This window comes from Ovis canadensis, chromosome 2, assembly GCF_042477335.2.
Source record: "Ovis canadensis isolate MfBH-ARS-UI-01 breed Bighorn chromosome 2, ARS-UI_OviCan_v2, whole genome shotgun sequence".
NCBI lineage: Eukaryota > Metazoa > Chordata > Mammalia > Artiodactyla > Bovidae > Ovis > Ovis canadensis.
In genome coordinates this window covers 103,474,238-103,490,872 of record NC_091246.1, presented here as the reverse complement: position 1 = coordinate 103,490,872, position 16,635 = coordinate 103,474,238, and the positions used below count along the sequence as shown (strand labels likewise).

Below are 16,635 nucleotides of genomic sequence, written 5' to 3'. Positions count from 1 at the left end.
CCCTTGGGAGGAAAAAAGGTCATGTCGATTATTTGTAACCTTTTTTTTCACTTTTACAATCTGTAATATAATTTTCCTCCTTTAAAATTACCTAAAATCAAGACTGGAAAACAAAATCAGCAACATAGCTGAATCCTATCAATTTAAGCGCAACTTGCATTAACATTGCAGGCTGATCTAGTAAATGGAGCTCACGGGAGGAATAACAAGAATAAGATAATGATTATAAAATAGTCAGGGGTAACCAAATCAGACACAGGTGGAATCTGAGACATGACCTGGTCTAATCCCCTTTTTCTTTCATTTACAGATGGTTAAACTGAGGTCCCAAGAGATAAAATTGCAAAGTTCCACAGCTCATTGAAAATAGAGGCAACACTACAAATCAGCCCTCTGACACAAAGCTGTCAGATTTAAAAACTAACATAATGTATTTTTACTAAGCATTCAAAAAATCTGCCAATTTAGAAAAAAGAAACTATTAAGCTCCAAAGTTCTTTCTTTTATGTCAATAGCATGTCAACACAATTAAAGTAATACTTGCAAGTTAGCAATACAAACAAGCTGACTTATGTAACAAAAATCCCAGGGCTATAATAAAAATACAGTTCATCCTACTGCAGTAAATATGATAAAAAGATTGAAAAATATCAGTCATAAAAATTAATGTTATTAATGAACAGTAACTATGAAAATAACAAAACACTGAATTTTCAAGATCTGAATTACTCTAAGGTAAATACTTGCTTCTCTTGATCAGGGAAAACTGCTGACAGTGACCAATGAAATGATTTTTTTAAAAAAATTCTAAACAATGCTATCACAACAGTGAAAATGTCCAAGAAAGGACAAACAGATTTTCTGAGAAAAATGATTATTAAAAACAAAAAAAATTCTGAAGGAAACCATTCTTACTACATTTAAGTAGATTGAACTACTCTCTTTTCTAGGAGGTAATGTTGTACTGGCATGGGATTTGACTAAAATGTAAGTGAAAATTTACTTTCTTTTATCTTTATGGCAACAAAAATGTTACTAATTAGAGATCACAGAATAAGAAATATGCTTATTAACTTACTGCATTAAATCTTTATAAATCAACCAAATAGGAACATCTACAAAGATGGCTGGTTCTGGATAAACCTTAATATTCTCTTTCCCAGAAGACTTTAGATCTTGAGAGAAATTATTATAATCCTATCAATTTGGCTATTAAGGAAGTATAGAATTTACATTAGGAAAAAATCCAGGAAAGTAATTACAATAAGATGGCAGGTAAAGGTTGCTTAGTTTTCCCATTCCTTTCTCAAAAATCATGTAATTGGAGCAAAACAGAATTGAAGTGAATTAAAATATGAAGAGATGTCAACATAATTTTTCAATAAAAAACATAAAAACGACACAAGAATAATGTATAAAATCATACAGCTACTAAGAAACATAGCTGAATTAAACATAAACACCTTTTCTTACTCCATTGTAAAAAGGCATAAAAGCAGTTTAAAAGAATCGTGAGTTCCTTTGTACATCTAGGTTCTATAAAAATGCCCTTTTGTGTGTTTATGTGTGGAAAAGAATGGGAAATCCTTACTTTATGCAGGTTAAAAAATTATATATACAAATATAATAGTATCACTTAAAATTTAAAGTTTTGCCATGATGAAAACCAATTAGTTACAGTAATCACTAATAAAAAAGAATTACCTCAAAAAGTAACAGGGCCTACACTTCTCTTTATATTTTTCTTGTCAAACTAATGTAGTTATATCATTCCATATTAAAGCAGACATATAGTGGCTATCCCCAAATTTCTTTTGAAAGTGACCTATAAATTCAACCATATAAAATTTCAGAGTATATTCTGGTATAACATATAATAAAGGGCCAAAACAAACTAAGGGCACAATCATTCTCGAAAAAGAATCTCATTTTTAAAGGGTCAATTGGATTGCTGATTTGAAGACCGTGTCAAATGAATACTGGCCTAACCGCCTGTTCTGTTTTTACTGCTCAATACCACTATGCTTGCTTTCTGTAACCCCCAAATTCTAACAAAAACAAACACTATCAGTGTTTTTTAAAGAGCACTGTAATTCTTGTTAGCTCATTTGATCCTCACAATGTCCTGTAAAGCAGGTCTCAGAGCCCCAAATTACCTTATCCTCATTTTACATCAAAGAAATTGAGACAAAGAGAAATTAAATGACCTGTTCAGTTAACATCATTATTATGGGTCTTCTGAATTCCAAGCCCAGGGCAATTTTCATTACACTAGACTATGTTAGTCATCCAAGTATGATAATATATAAATATACCTTTGGCATGTCAAAAGCAATATAAATATCATCATAGTGAAAATTTGGTATGTTAACATTTTCTAAGCTCCAGCCAATGATCCACTACTTTATCAAAAAACTTTTAAGTAGTTCCTTTTATTTCATGGGGATATAGTCTACACCGGTAAAGTTACAACTTCAGTTATTTCCAGCTATTATCATGAAGAAACTAATGAGGTAGGTTAAAATGTAGTTAATTTTCCTCCTTTGAAGAGATTCTTAGAATTTTCTTAAATCTGCTCCAAGAAACAGTTTTAGAAAAAGAAAATCATTAATAAAGGTTTACTTGAATATTCATTCACCCAACTAGTATACAGAGATCTAATTTCACATAAAACCAACAAGAACCTACTTACTTCTAAAAACTGCTGTTCACCTTTTAAAATTACTATAAAGTGTTAGCATAAGTTTGCATATACATTTAATTAAAATAGTAATATGAGCCGTTACTCTAGGAGAAATACTTTATCTGGTGCGATTCATCGATTATTACTCGCCACATATTATTCCAGTAAAGCAGAGACTCATTTCACTTAGCTTAAATTTAGATAGACTCTTCAAATTTCTTTGAACTGAGACTATCATGACTAAAGTGAGTTGCATAACATTCATTTATTTAAATATTTTAATTGAAAACCTACCATGCCCTCTTCTAGCTGCTGTTATTCACTGTTCTTTGAAACTAATTATTGTTTTGAGCTTAATATTGTTTTGAGTTGTTTGCTTTAATCACTGAAAAAATTCAATACAATATTGCTGAAATCAGAGTACTTTTTGAAAACTTTTTGGTTATATGTTAACATTTTAGAGAGAACTATTATTTTCTCAGTTGTCAACTGAACAAATAAAATACTAAACATTATCATCTGCCAATCACAACACAAATTGAAACATATGGTAAGAAAGCTGTCCGGACTTGTTCAAGTTGGTTTAAGCTAGCTGAGACTTGAAACTGTTTTGCTGTAGTTCTTCAACTGTCTCTTTAGAGAAAAAAGTCTTAATTCGGAGCACTAGTTGGATAAATAACACAACCCAAACTAAATACTGTTATTTAAAATGACAGATTAACAATATTAAGTAAATTCTGTGAAGCAAAACTAAGATAGTGAAAGTAACTGAAAGGCCAATAAAGCATTTACAAATATATCAAGAGTTTAACAGAGAAGATACAAATGAATATTTAAAAGTCAGGAAGCACAGGGTTAAAATTTTCATATTGATGTTCACTTAACTGTCTATACTTGGCCCACAAAGAAACCAATTAACATTTTGGCAATTGATGATATACTGCAGATGGCAATGAATGACAGCATCTTTGAGCTCAAACTGATACCTTTGATGGTAACTTATTTTTGTGTCTGAATGTTTGTTTTGGGTCTTTCATGCTGTTCTCAGGAGAAATCTCAGACAAAAGCCTCATGAATTGCTGATTTATTTATAAATGAGTTGTTACCAACTTGATCTTCAGAGTTAAGGTCTACTGTCAGATGTGAGGGAATTCAGACGCTACTTGTCCTGAGTATTAACTCCAGTTTCAAGGATAAAGACAATGAAGATGGAGGAAAAAGTAAAGCATCTGAGCCAAATGTTCAAATATCTCATGAAGAATTAATAATAAATATTAAGAAATATGTACTTTGAAAGAAAAAAACATGACAGGCAAACAAATTATTATCAGAAAACTGACTTCTGTGCATGATGAAAGCTTTTCCAACACCAAATTCCTTGGTACATTTTGTTTTACAAAAGGAGAGGAAAAGTCCACATGAATTCAAACACATGTCAAAGATTGTACTATGGTAGCCCTCAAACAAATATCTTAAATCTTCAGTAATCTTAATCCCTTCTAGTTCATAACACTAATGTTTTCAAAGAGCTTTCAGCTTTCATGATTTTTCATCTGATACCTATTGACAACTTTGTGAGGTAGGTATTTATTTTCTATCTTCATTCAAAAACAAGGGAACTGAGGCTCAGAGAAATTAACTTGTAAAAGGTCAAAAACTAGCACATGGCAAAGCCAGACCTCTCTGGAGTCTAGAATATTTTTTAAAGTCTGATTCTTGGATATCTGCATAAGAGTCACCTATGATATTAATATTTTTACGATGACAGATTTTTAAAGTCCTACTATCACCTTTGACTTACTGAGTACTAATTTTTAGGAGTGGGGTCCAAAATTCCAGTTGTAGATCAATCAGGTAATAGATATAAAAGCCTAACGTTGAGTCCAGCTAGGTTTTCACATGATATAATATGATGCCATCATATTATCAGCAGGAGCAAACAGCCTGCAGTGAGGCCTGCAGCAGATTAGAATCACTGGGGAAGCTTTTTACAAAACTACCAGTCCTCATCTCAATGAGAGGAAGGTGTTGGGCATTGCCTGAGTGATTCTTATCTGTAGTCAGCGTTGAGGATGGCTTGTTTAAATATGCTTGTCTACATAACACATCCAGCATTTCCCAGAATTTTTCTTTCCCTTCCGATCATTATCATGCCTAATAAGGTTTAAAATTTTTATTTTAAGTTATTTAAATATTACAAGACAAAATGTCAAAGATTTTTGAGTTGATATTTTTAAAAAGATACTTCACAGCAGGACTAATCATGCTTCATTAAGCTACAATGAATTTCAAATATCCCAAATTAATCACCACTGTGGACTCAGGTTATATATATATTTCAGCTGTAAACAAGAATGAACCAGAACCTGAAGATAAAGGTGTGGGGCAAAAGCTGTAGCTTATTGGCTACTGGGCAATGAGAGTGCGAACAAGTCCACTGATAGGAGGGGCCTGGATACCAACATCTGGCGGCTTTGGCAAGATTACATCTCACTGCAAAAAACACAATAACAGATACAGAGGAAACACTCTGCGAGGAAACACTTTGCTGTTTTGTAACTATGGTTACTACAAAAAGGCTTACAGTGTGTGATGCTTATCTTATTACATGCTTCCATAGAACATATCTGAACATGAAGTTCTCTACAAATCAATACTACTACACGGGAAAAAATGGCTAAAAGTAAAAATTTTCCATCATGCATATGGATAAGTTATCAATATAAAAACACAGCCAGTAAAAGTAATATTTACAAAAGTAATAAAAACAGCACAATTACTGAGAAAAAAATGCCCATCTCCGCTTTTACTTTGTTGCTAATCCTACTCCTGTATTTCTCTGGATAAAGACTATTTTGACAGAATTTCAAAAGAGTCTTCAGTAGACTAATCAGATTCTTCAGTTGATTTTATATTCTATTAGCTAAAATTCCCTTGCTGATTTATCAAATTCTCCTACAGTTTAAAAACACAGTTCTTTTTCACTTAGTGGAAAGAAAACTACAAAGTCCTACTATTCATCTGAGAAATAAACCTTGCATAGAAAATTTCTTTAATTCTGAAATTTTGTTTTATTAACAGAACTACCAGAATGTTACCTCACAACTAGTTGATATACGAAAGTTCACTATAAAGCAGTCATCATACATATAGGATTTCTCCAAATATAAAACAAGTGGGTTTATAAAAATGCTTACCAGACAAATAATTATTTCTCATAACCTAGAAATAAGAATTATTTATGTGATGATATCATTCTTAGCATTTTGGATGCCTTGAGGTTCCAAGTTTGATGCAATATAAAAAGCAAAAATTTACTTTTCAATGGACACAATCTGCACCTGACTGAAAGCATCATAACAGTGAGTTATAGCAATCAGTCATGCAAAGGCAAAGAATAAAATCTGCTTTTTAAACAGCACAAATTTTCCACCGTAGACAGGACAATTTAAGCACTGGTTCCATCTTCTTCAATAACCCGATTCATGCTGGTACCATGTGTGATGTGAGTCATAGGATTGTTACTGAGATCTCTGATGCTGCTATGTCGTGACTGTTCATTGAGCCGATGGGAACTGCTGTGCCTGGAGTGATCTGTAAGCCGTGACATGCTGCCATGAGGTAGTCTCTCCTCCACTCCTCTGTAACTGCAGGGAGTGTACCTAATGTGGGAGGCAACAGAACACAGTAGAAAATAACACTAAGGTTTTTCATGAAATAACACTGATTTACAAAGTAATTTCATGATTTACATTGCTGAATTATTCAAGTGGCCAAACAAAAGGGAGAAAAAATCTACTAATTAGGCTCAGAATTCAGAGCTGCCTTGCAAAAAGACAGAAGCTGAAGTTAAGCAGAACCAACTGATCTAGAACTACGCTAAGTAAGGGTACTTTTCTCATTCAAATAAGTTTGGGGTTGTGAGGCAGTCCCGAGAGAGGAAGAACAAGAACAGAAGAAATATGGCATTGTCCCAGGCAACCTAGAAGAATGGTGATAGTCATGGTATAGCAAACTCCAATTTCACTACAACCCTGGGAGTGGAAAAGGGAGCATATGAAATTAGAGGAGAAATTTAAAAAGTGAGGGAGTTGGCAAGCAATGATGATGCTAAGTGTGGACAGCTTCCTTCCAGAGAGCCCAGTTAACAGCTCAATTAACTACATGTAAATGGTCTTACTTTTCATTAGGGCTTGAGGCTGTCAGGATGCTAGTTCATAAAAGCTACATGGACTTAAACACAACTAACAACCTCCTAACACTTTGTAACCCATGTTCCCTCAGAAGCAAATTCTCTCCTCATCCCTTCCCCAAGATGTGTGTCAACTGGGTTCCATTGCTCATCGCAGGCTGTCCTCTCCATCATTCTATTTATCTTGAAAGGCAGCAGGGGGATCTGTTAAAATTTTCTTTTGTTGCAATTCTGATTCACTGAGTCCCCATTAGAGCTAAGAAAACTCCCAGTCATATATACTATATGTGTGTGCGTGCTAAGTCGCTCAGTCATGTCCAACTCTTTGTGTGACCCTGTGGACTGTAGCCCTCCAGGCTGCTCTGTCCATGGGATTCTCTAAACAAAAGTACTGGAGTGTGTTGCCATGCCCTCCTCCAGTGGATCTTCTTTACCCAGGGACTGAACCTGTGTTTCCTGTGGCTCCTGCATTGCAGGTAGATTATTAACCACTGAGCCACTGGGAAAGCCCCTATATAACTATACACAGTTTTGTAAAAAGCATTTAATTTAGAATAACAACAATCAAAGACAACAACCAAATATAATTAATAAATTAAGTTTTAGTAGCATTTCTAAAAATAAAAAGGAGGTAGCAGGTTTTTCCTTTTTTAAAGTCATCAAAAGAACTAGCCATGAACAGCTGAAGACCGCCTACTGGTATTCAGAAAATACCAATTTATCATTCCCCTCAGTTAATGATTGTAACAAATTTCATGACTCTTTGTGAGTCATTTGTAAAATTTAAAGATTTTAAAGACTGATTCATATACTACAGAAGTGATCTAGTCTTATATAGCAGTGCTTATCAAACAATGTTTTCATTAGATCACAAAGTTTAAAAATTAAGTCCTTTTAAAATGATAAAAGAAAGCATGTATTTCTTCTCCTGTTTGAGTAAAGCAAAAAACAAAATATAAGAATGAAAAACTACCTTTAGAATATTTTTTTAATTCCTCAAGTTAATGGATAAAAGAGCATTTAATTTTTATTTATTAAAAGACTTCACATTCAGAATATAAAGGTTTTAAATTTGATTTGTAAGTTTTAATAATTACAATGTTGCAAATTAAAATAATGAAAATAGAATAAGCATGTTATTCTAGTCAAAAATTATTTTACATAATAATTATTGCCCTAAACTGAAAATTTTTCTATGACTTGCTAGCTAATTTGGAGAACTTTCACCTCTCGATGACTTCATAAGTATCTAATTCATGTAAATATGGCAAATGAAAAAAGCAAAATGTGATGATATCAAAGCAATTAAAAATATGAATCACATTTTCTAAAACTGAAACCTAAATCTTTAAGTGTAATTTAGTGAATAAGACTCAAAGAATACCTTTTTCATAGAAAAAACTGAGTTATGTCTATTTAAGTGAAATATATGGTTATTCACAAAATTCTAGTATATGAACCACCTGCCCATGGATAATCAAGACTCAACTACACAGTAAAATGTCACCCACTTACCAAACTAACCACTCATTCTCAAATTCCACCCAGCTACTCGTCCATTTCCTTTTCTATATCCTCTCATCTAACTACCAATTACTTATTCTTTGAAGTCGATATATATGTGTAGGTATATTTACCTAAGTCTATTTTATTTTATATAGCACTGAGATCAGTAATTATCTGTCAAGGAATCTGGACTAGAGTGAGTACTGAGAAGCAGATATGTGTGCATATGTGTAATCTCACAGCCAAGATAACACGAGATGATGAGAAAACCATGGCCAAAATATAGTGCTAACGTGTAAACTTAAAAACTGACTGATGCAGAAAGAAATATCCATGAGATGGCATGCCCAAATTATTTCTAAAGTTGTTTGACAGATTTACTTGTTTCCTCCTTCGTAGCTCAGTGATAAAACATCTGCCTGCCAATGCAGGAGACATGGGTTCGATCCCCCGGTTGGGAAGATTCTCTGGAGAAGGAAATCGCAACCCACTCCAGTATTCTTGCCTGGAAAATCCCATAGACAAAGGAGCCTCGCAGGCTACAGTCCATGGGGTTGCAAAGAGTCGGACATGACTTAGCAACTAAAGAACAACACAGGGCTAGATACTGTCAAGGGATATACAGGTATCTGTCAGCAAGTTCACATTCTCCAGAAACTGCAAACTTAGCTGAGGAAAAAAAACTGTACTGAAAATAGGTCACACTCAAAGAGTGTTTAAAAAGCAATTAATTAGCTGCCATGGTATGGGAATTAAGCAGAACTTAAAGGATGAGTGTGATTTTAATTAAGCAGAGAGAGAAGAAAGGCCATCACAGGAGGTCATGCGCTATCCCCTAATTTCCATGACACTAAACTTTCACAGAGACCTTTGTGTGTTTATAAGCATGCTAGGCCATTCTTACTGTATTGTTTTCATTACCGTATCATGTTCTTCTCCTAGAAGGGGACGATGGAGGATGAGATAGTTGGATGGCATCACCTACTCGATGGACATGAGTTTGAGCAAGTTCCGGGAGTTGGTGATGGACAGAGAAGCTTGGCGTGCTACAGTCCATGGGGTCGCAAAGAATTGGACACGACTGAGTGACTGAACTGACGATGACTGATGATCTTGTTCTTGGTATGTCCTTTTTAATTCAGCTTTAAGGAATTCCATCTCACAGCTTTTTAATTACCACTACCTTATATTAAAGATTATAAGCTTTCTTATCTAAACTTTAATTTCGTTTAGATTACAGAAGCTAAAATTCTCCTATATTTAACTCCCTTCAGAAAGTCTCTGCTCAGTATGAACTCATTACTTGTATTACCATTTGCTCACCCTATTTATCTCCTCTGAGATATTTTCAGAGAGCCCAATCTGATCATCTGAAGCTCTATAACACTGACACTAACACTAACACTCACAGTTCCAATTACATGGTGGGCTGCGGTCTATGGGGTCGCACAGAGTCAGACACGACTGAAACGACTGAGCAGCAGCAGCCTGGACTATTTTTAACTGGTTATTATGTACATGTGCTGCCTTTCCTGTAAGGTCCTATTCTGCTGGAAAGCAGAAATTATACTTTAGCTTTCTCCTGTGTATCTCTCAATACACAGAATGCCACATGCATAAGAGCTGTAGTATAACTGTTCATTCCTTATTGAAAAGGATGAGGCTAATAATGTCAAATATCAAATACTGCTGAAAGTCAGTTCATGGAGCCATGCTATGCTATCACGTCAGTCATGTCCAATTCTCTGTGACCCCATGGCAGGCTCCTCTGTCCATAGGATTCTCCAGGCAAGAATGCATTGCCATTTCTTCTTCCAGGGAATCTTCTCAACCCAGGGATCAGACTCATGTCTCTTATGTCCCCTGCACTGGTAGGTGGGTTCTTTACCACTAGCGCCAACTGGAGCTAGCAGTTCATGGAGGCAGATATTCTGAAAGATTCTCTGGTTTCCTCTCTTTCTATGAGTGTTTTAAGTTAAGAGCTCTAGTTTTACTCTAGAAACTTCCCAACTGGGCTTACTTACAACCTCCTGTCCCATGCTGTTGTCAAAGTCATCTTCCTAAAACACAAATCTGATTTTATCACCCCAATGCTCAAAGTCTTTTAATAGTTTCTCATTGCTCTAGGGGAAAAAAACCCCGAACTCCTCAGCATCTCCTACGGCAGGCCTTATACCTAAATGCCTTTTTGTCCTCCTTGCCTCTGCATGTGCTGTTTCCTTGTCTGAGATTTTCAGCTGCCTCCTCTGTACCCTAGTCAGATTAAAGTGCTACCTTGTTTGTGGGCAAGACTTTCCACAGTGACTTAAAAGGCTTTCTTCTCTGGAATCGCAAAGCACATCGTATATGATTTTATCATACCTACTACTCTTTTGTCTTCCATCTCTGCGTTCCTAGCACCTAGAAGAATGCTTTTCATTTAGGAGTGCCAAATGAAAGGAAAAGGCAGGAAAGGGAAAGGATCTTAGATGGTGGTTTAAAAACAGGTCATTGGTTATGTTAGAAGTTGGGTAAAAAGGTGAAAAAGACCAGAAATACAAGGAAAGAAGGATGGAACTGGTAGAAAGGAAATATTCAAAATATTTCAAAAATCTGGCAAGGAAAATAAAAAGAAATGGATACAAGAGAGAAAACAAGTCAAAGTTAAAGAAAGGCTGCTCCTTTTCAAAACCTAAGTAGCTGGCCAAGTTAGACGGCAAAAGCAAGCAAGCTGAGGGGACAAACAAGGTCTAAAAAGATGACAAGGACAGGGAAGACTGCAAGAAAGGCTGGAGTGAGACTGGAAGAATACAGGACCGCCATGGAGATGGAGAATTTCAGGCATCATGACTTTCATTCTTTCAGTTTCCCAGGCTTAGAAACCTTAAAAAAATTTCTTTTGGCACATTCCTTCTCCCCAGCTGCTTTTAATCCATCACCAACTCCTATCATTTCTTCTTTTTAAATATCTTTCATATCAGTTCTTACTCTCTTGGCACTGTCACTGTTCTTTCATAAACTTCCATCATCTCTTAACTGAATTACTGCAGAGCTCCTAAGAGGTTGCTAATTCTAGTGTCTCTACCATCAAATATAACAAGAAAGCACATCCTGCCCACTCTCAGACATTCTCTGTGAAGCTCTCTCCCACCTCCTCCCCACCAGATTTAATCACCCCCTTGTCCATGCTACCAAACAGGGGCTGGCCAACTGTGGCCTGCTGGTCAACCTGGGCCCCTTCCTATTTCTGTAAGCAGTTTTCCTGGAACACAGACACTCTTATTTTGACTGCATGCTGTCTATGGCTGCTTTCAAGGTATTAACAGCAGAAATGAATGGTGCCAACAAAGACCATGTGACCCACAAAGCCTAAAGGTATTTATATGTTATTTCATTTATAATACAATATTTATTAGTTATTTTTCACTTTATAGAAAAATTTGACAGCCTCTGGACTATACGATTGTATTTGCATTTTACTTTAATTATTACCTTATATTGATAATAAAAGTTGATAACAGGCACTTACTGAGATGGGCACTGTTCTGAGCAATTAGGTATATTATCTCTTTTTTACAACATTGCTAAAGGGACAGATACTATTACTATTTCCATTTTACAGATGAGGAAACTGAGGCTTATTATTCTAGACCCCATGCTTTCAACTACAACACAAATAATGACTACCCTATTTTTCTTGAGCTTATTAAGAACAAAGATCATGCCTCAATCAGTTTTGTATTCCCAGAGACTCACACAATGTCTGACATGGTAGGTATTCCAGAATTGTTTGCTAAGTTAATCTTACTAAAATAACCACTTTTACTCTGCCTTCTCTCTGATGTGCAGAGTCCATATTGCTCACCGCATCACATCTAAACTCTGATTGGCATTAAGTCTGACCATAATCTGGGACAACTGAACCTAGCAAAGTTCAGAAAGGTTAATAATGATCAACTTCTGTTTCAGAACTGGCTGCTCTTCCTCAGATGCCATGTGACTCTAACTCAGCACGAGAAATAAACTAAGCTGCCGATAAGACTCACCTGCCATCACGGGACCTGTGCAGGCTGCCGTGGTAGCTGCTCACTTTGCTGTGGACACTCCCTGCTTTGCTCCTCTGGTCATCCACCATGGCCAGCTGCGTTGAGGAAGCATGTGTGGATGTCCCTTGAGTGGAAGTTCCTCTTGATTTCCTTATGATAGGAGTATTGGGATCCCTCAGGAGGGACTGAGCAAAATCAGGTTCCTGGAGTACCTGTCGGCTCTCGTTCACTATCCTAGATAATAAAATACTAAGTGTAAGATAACAACCCTACAGACCAAAAACAATAAGTACTTTGACAGACTGATGGTATTCTTCAGAGAAAAAGCTCTCCAAACGATGTCTTTAGGACATATGTAAGGTAACACTGTCGAGAGAAGAGAGACTAAACAAAAATCTGTGTCAATCTGTCCCCTAAACTGGTATGACGGAAAGAGGTTTATCTTAGAATAAGGAAATCAGGATTTTAGTTCCAACTCATAAATATGTGATCTTGGGCAAGTCACTATCCCCTTTTCTTAATTTTCCTCATATAAAAATGAAGGCATACAATTTCATCATTTTTAAAAAGTCCCTTCTGGCTAAAAAAATTTATCATTCTCGAGGTCACTGAAATATTGCAAAGGTACTACTATAAAGTAAAAATATTATTTTCTTGCATGGTTTACTGAAGTAGTGGAAGCCTCATCATGACATGGACTCATTTTTTTAATTTGTAAGAGCAGTTGTTTTTAGGTTACAAGTTGATTTTACGACAGAAGCTGCTGTCTAGTGCTTGAATAAACATGAATGACCATAACTAGAACAAAATGTATGAAAAATTAATTTAAGCAAACATACAATGAAGTCCCAGACATAATAAAGGCTTAGGAAAAAAATAATTAAGGGGATGAATTATGTCCAGAGCTAAAGTTTTTAACTGCTATGAAAAGGCTAAAAGCAGATAGGTGTTTACGTTGATGAACAAAATGGTAATTAAAGAGCCAATTAAACAGGTGCAAAGGTCAGTGTATCAGTTTGGGTAAATAACTGACTATAAGAATCATAAACTTAAAATTACACAATATTATTTTTTTTAAAAAGTTCCGACGTGAAGATTAGATCATAAATTGACAAAGTGCATATATTCTAAGTTTTCAAATTAGAAAAGAATCACTGCTGTTATTGCCATTGTTATTTTTAGTGCTGGGGTAGAAGGACTCAAAGACTAATATTTGTTGAATACCTGCATAGTGCCAGGTGTCTTACATATATTCTCTGTTAATCTTTCTTAACAATGTTTTTATTATAGAGATTAACTCCTAAACAGACACTTCTATGGGGTAGATATCCATCAAGGGTAAATATTGTGATCCCCATTTTATAGATGAAGAAACTGAGGTCACAAGGGATTAAAGAACTTTTCAAAAGTCATACAGCAAAACAACAGTTGGGGATCAAACTTAAGTTTAAATGTTTCAAAGTGAATCATAAAGTAATGATAAAACATAACGTTTACAGATATCCTGAAAGTATCAAAAACTAGATAGAAGAAAGCACAACTCAAACATAGTTACTACAACATTTATTCTTCTGTCATCAATGGCCCTGTGTACATGTACATATATCCAAAGTTGCTCTGGACTGCCGAATTTATTTTCTACACCTATTTTTAAAAATTGGTTCAAACTGACTTCTGGTCATTCCAAAAATTTAATCTACCTTCAAATGGTGAAGATCTGTCTCCTCATTTTACAAATAAGAAACCAGGGGTCCAGAAAAATGAAGTGATGTGACCCAGATAACTCCAAAACAAGATTTCTAAAAATATTTCAACCAGTGTCAGAATTATTAGCATAAGCAATCTTCAATGTGGCTTCACTGAGAGAAAGAACACTAATTTGATTGGCATAATTTTAGAAGCCAGTCTTTCGACAGCACAGTATAACAGAGGGGTTAACAGTAAAGACTAGAGGCTAGGATCAGACTGCCTGAGTCTGAATCTCAGTTCTGCCACTCACTAGCTATTGAACCTTGGTTCTGTGTTCTGATCTGTAAAATAACAATCTTCCTCACAAGGTTGTCTAGAGGATTAAATGATTTAATGCTTAGAACAGTGCTTGGAGTATTAAGTGGGCTCAGTTGATGGGAAACCATTATTATGGTTACTCTCTAGTTATATCTCAAAGGCTCAACCAGACAAAAGCTAGAAATGACTGTAGGCTGCTCACACTCTTGGAGGAGTGACACTCTAGCCCAGAAAGCACAGTCCCAGCTGGGAGGGTCACAATGACTTTGCTGAGTCAGGGAAGTGGGTGGTCCATGGTTCCAGAAAACCGAATGGAAGGGTTTCGGGGAGGTCTGCTGCTGCTGCTGCTAAGTCGCTTCAGCCATGTCTAACTCTGTGAGACCCCATAGACGGCAGCCCACCAGGCTCCTCCGTCCTTGGGATTCTCCAGGCAAGAACACTGGAGTGGGTTGCCAGTTTCAAAAGGATTCTGGCCCAGTCAGGATCCCCCAAATAACTGGGATGAGTACCCAAAAGGGCAGCGTTGGTGTAGTTTAGCCCCATCTGGAGTTTCTAACACAACAGAATTACCATGTGACAGAATGGCTTGTGTGCGGCCCAGAGGTGACCAGGAATGCTAATTCAAACCCTCTCCTTAGAATTATGTTTTACTGTGATTAAAATACATTTAGAAATTTCAAAGAATACACAGATAAATATCCCAAGTAGGCTGTTTCACAGAAATCAAGGAATTGGTCTGTTTTGTTTGCTACTGAACCTGTGCCATCACCGAATAGTTGATGGTCCATAGTAACTACTCATTAATGTCTTTCTCAAAGGATGAATTCCCAGAAAATACATTTTTGTCATTGTTGAATTAACCTTTCCCCTTCTTTCCTTCTCTACCCAATGAAATTGCATTTAAAGGAGAAATGCATTGTCTGATATCACTAGCAGTAGTCTCAGATATGGTAATTAGGAATGTATATTTTAAAATTGTGATTTTTATAGATTTCAATCTAATCTGTGTAACAGAAGCTGCTAATTACTGATAATTGAGAAAACACAAGATTCTGATAATGTGGTAATTTAAGATGTATTTTAAAAGTACATTAACCCATACAGAACACAATAACATTTTACATATAATCTTAAGACTTTTATAGAAATTCATTTTCCCAAAATTTATTTTCCATGTAACTTAGCTTAAATAAAATCTTAAGAATATGGATTCCACTAACTTAGAGTTTGTGACGATCCAAACACAGTATAAATATTAGCTTATACTTAGTAAAAAGCTTGAAGTCATCTGTTCCTTTGTGAATACTGTAGGGTCTTATTTTGGTCTATTAATTCAGGGGTTAAAAAATAAGAGTCCTCAAATATACCCAAATCTTATTTTACCATGACTCTCTAATATGCAATTTGGCCAACTATGAATTAAAATAACATCTTTAAGATAGTTCATTTTATCTGCTAATATTTTACTATTTTGGCTTTAATGTGTATGACTCAATAAAATAACATGCTATCCCTTTAAATAATTTATGGTGTAACCCGGAAGAACAATGGACAATTGGAAATGACGTCTAACACCGTGTGACTTTAGCCAAGGCACTGAGCCCCTCTGTGCATCAGTTTTCATATCTTTAACACAGAGATGATAACACCAGTCATCACAGAAATGTCTAAAAGATCAAATAAGAATATACATATATAAGCATTCATTAGTTTTTAATTTTAAGAAGATTATAATTTGGATTTTTTAAAAAGAAAAAGATTGGCTTTCCCTCAAATACTCTGAATTAGTAAGGAACAGGCCTTAAGCTTGGTTCTACTTGGCTATTTTTTCTGAGTTCAGTTTTTAGGTTTAATATTTAATCATACCTGGTGGCAGCTGAGGTTATAATCTTGTTGGAATATTTCCTCCAAATCCAAATTGTTTCAACACAGTAAACACACACACACAAAATTATGTAAACGTGAAGCCCGTGAACACCATGATAATTTACTTCAACTTACTCTTTTTTCCTACGACCGTGGAAAAAACTGGCCCATTCAAAGCAAGTCTTTTTGCTTCCAACCCAAAAAATGGAAGGAATACCAACTATGAGAGCCATCAGGTATTTCATCAGAAAGAGAATCAGATCTGGACGACTCATCTGAGTAACCTACAAGAAGGGAAAGAAGAATATCTTAAATATATAAATAGAAATTTCTCTTAAAGACCACTTTAAAACCTT

The 16,635-nt window shown here is 35.5% G+C and overlaps 1 protein-coding gene across 1 annotated transcript in view; it reads right to left on the bottom strand.

Moving 5' to 3' along the window:
• Positions 1-3,118: 3,118 nt before the first annotated feature.
• FZD3 (frizzled class receptor 3) overlaps positions 3,119-16,635 on the bottom strand; it is a 94,327-nt gene continuing 80,810 nt past the window's right edge. The window contains exons 5-7 of the mRNA XM_069576702.1: positions 16,415-16,563; positions 12,407-12,640; positions 3,119-6,345 (exon numbers count right to left, since the gene is read on the bottom strand). Of these exons, the coding sequence (XP_069432803.1) occupies positions 6,132-6,345; positions 12,407-12,640; positions 16,415-16,563 (597 nt within the window). The 3' untranslated portion in view covers positions 3,119-6,131. The remainder of the gene's footprint in view (positions 6,346-12,406; positions 12,641-16,414; positions 16,564-16,635) is intronic.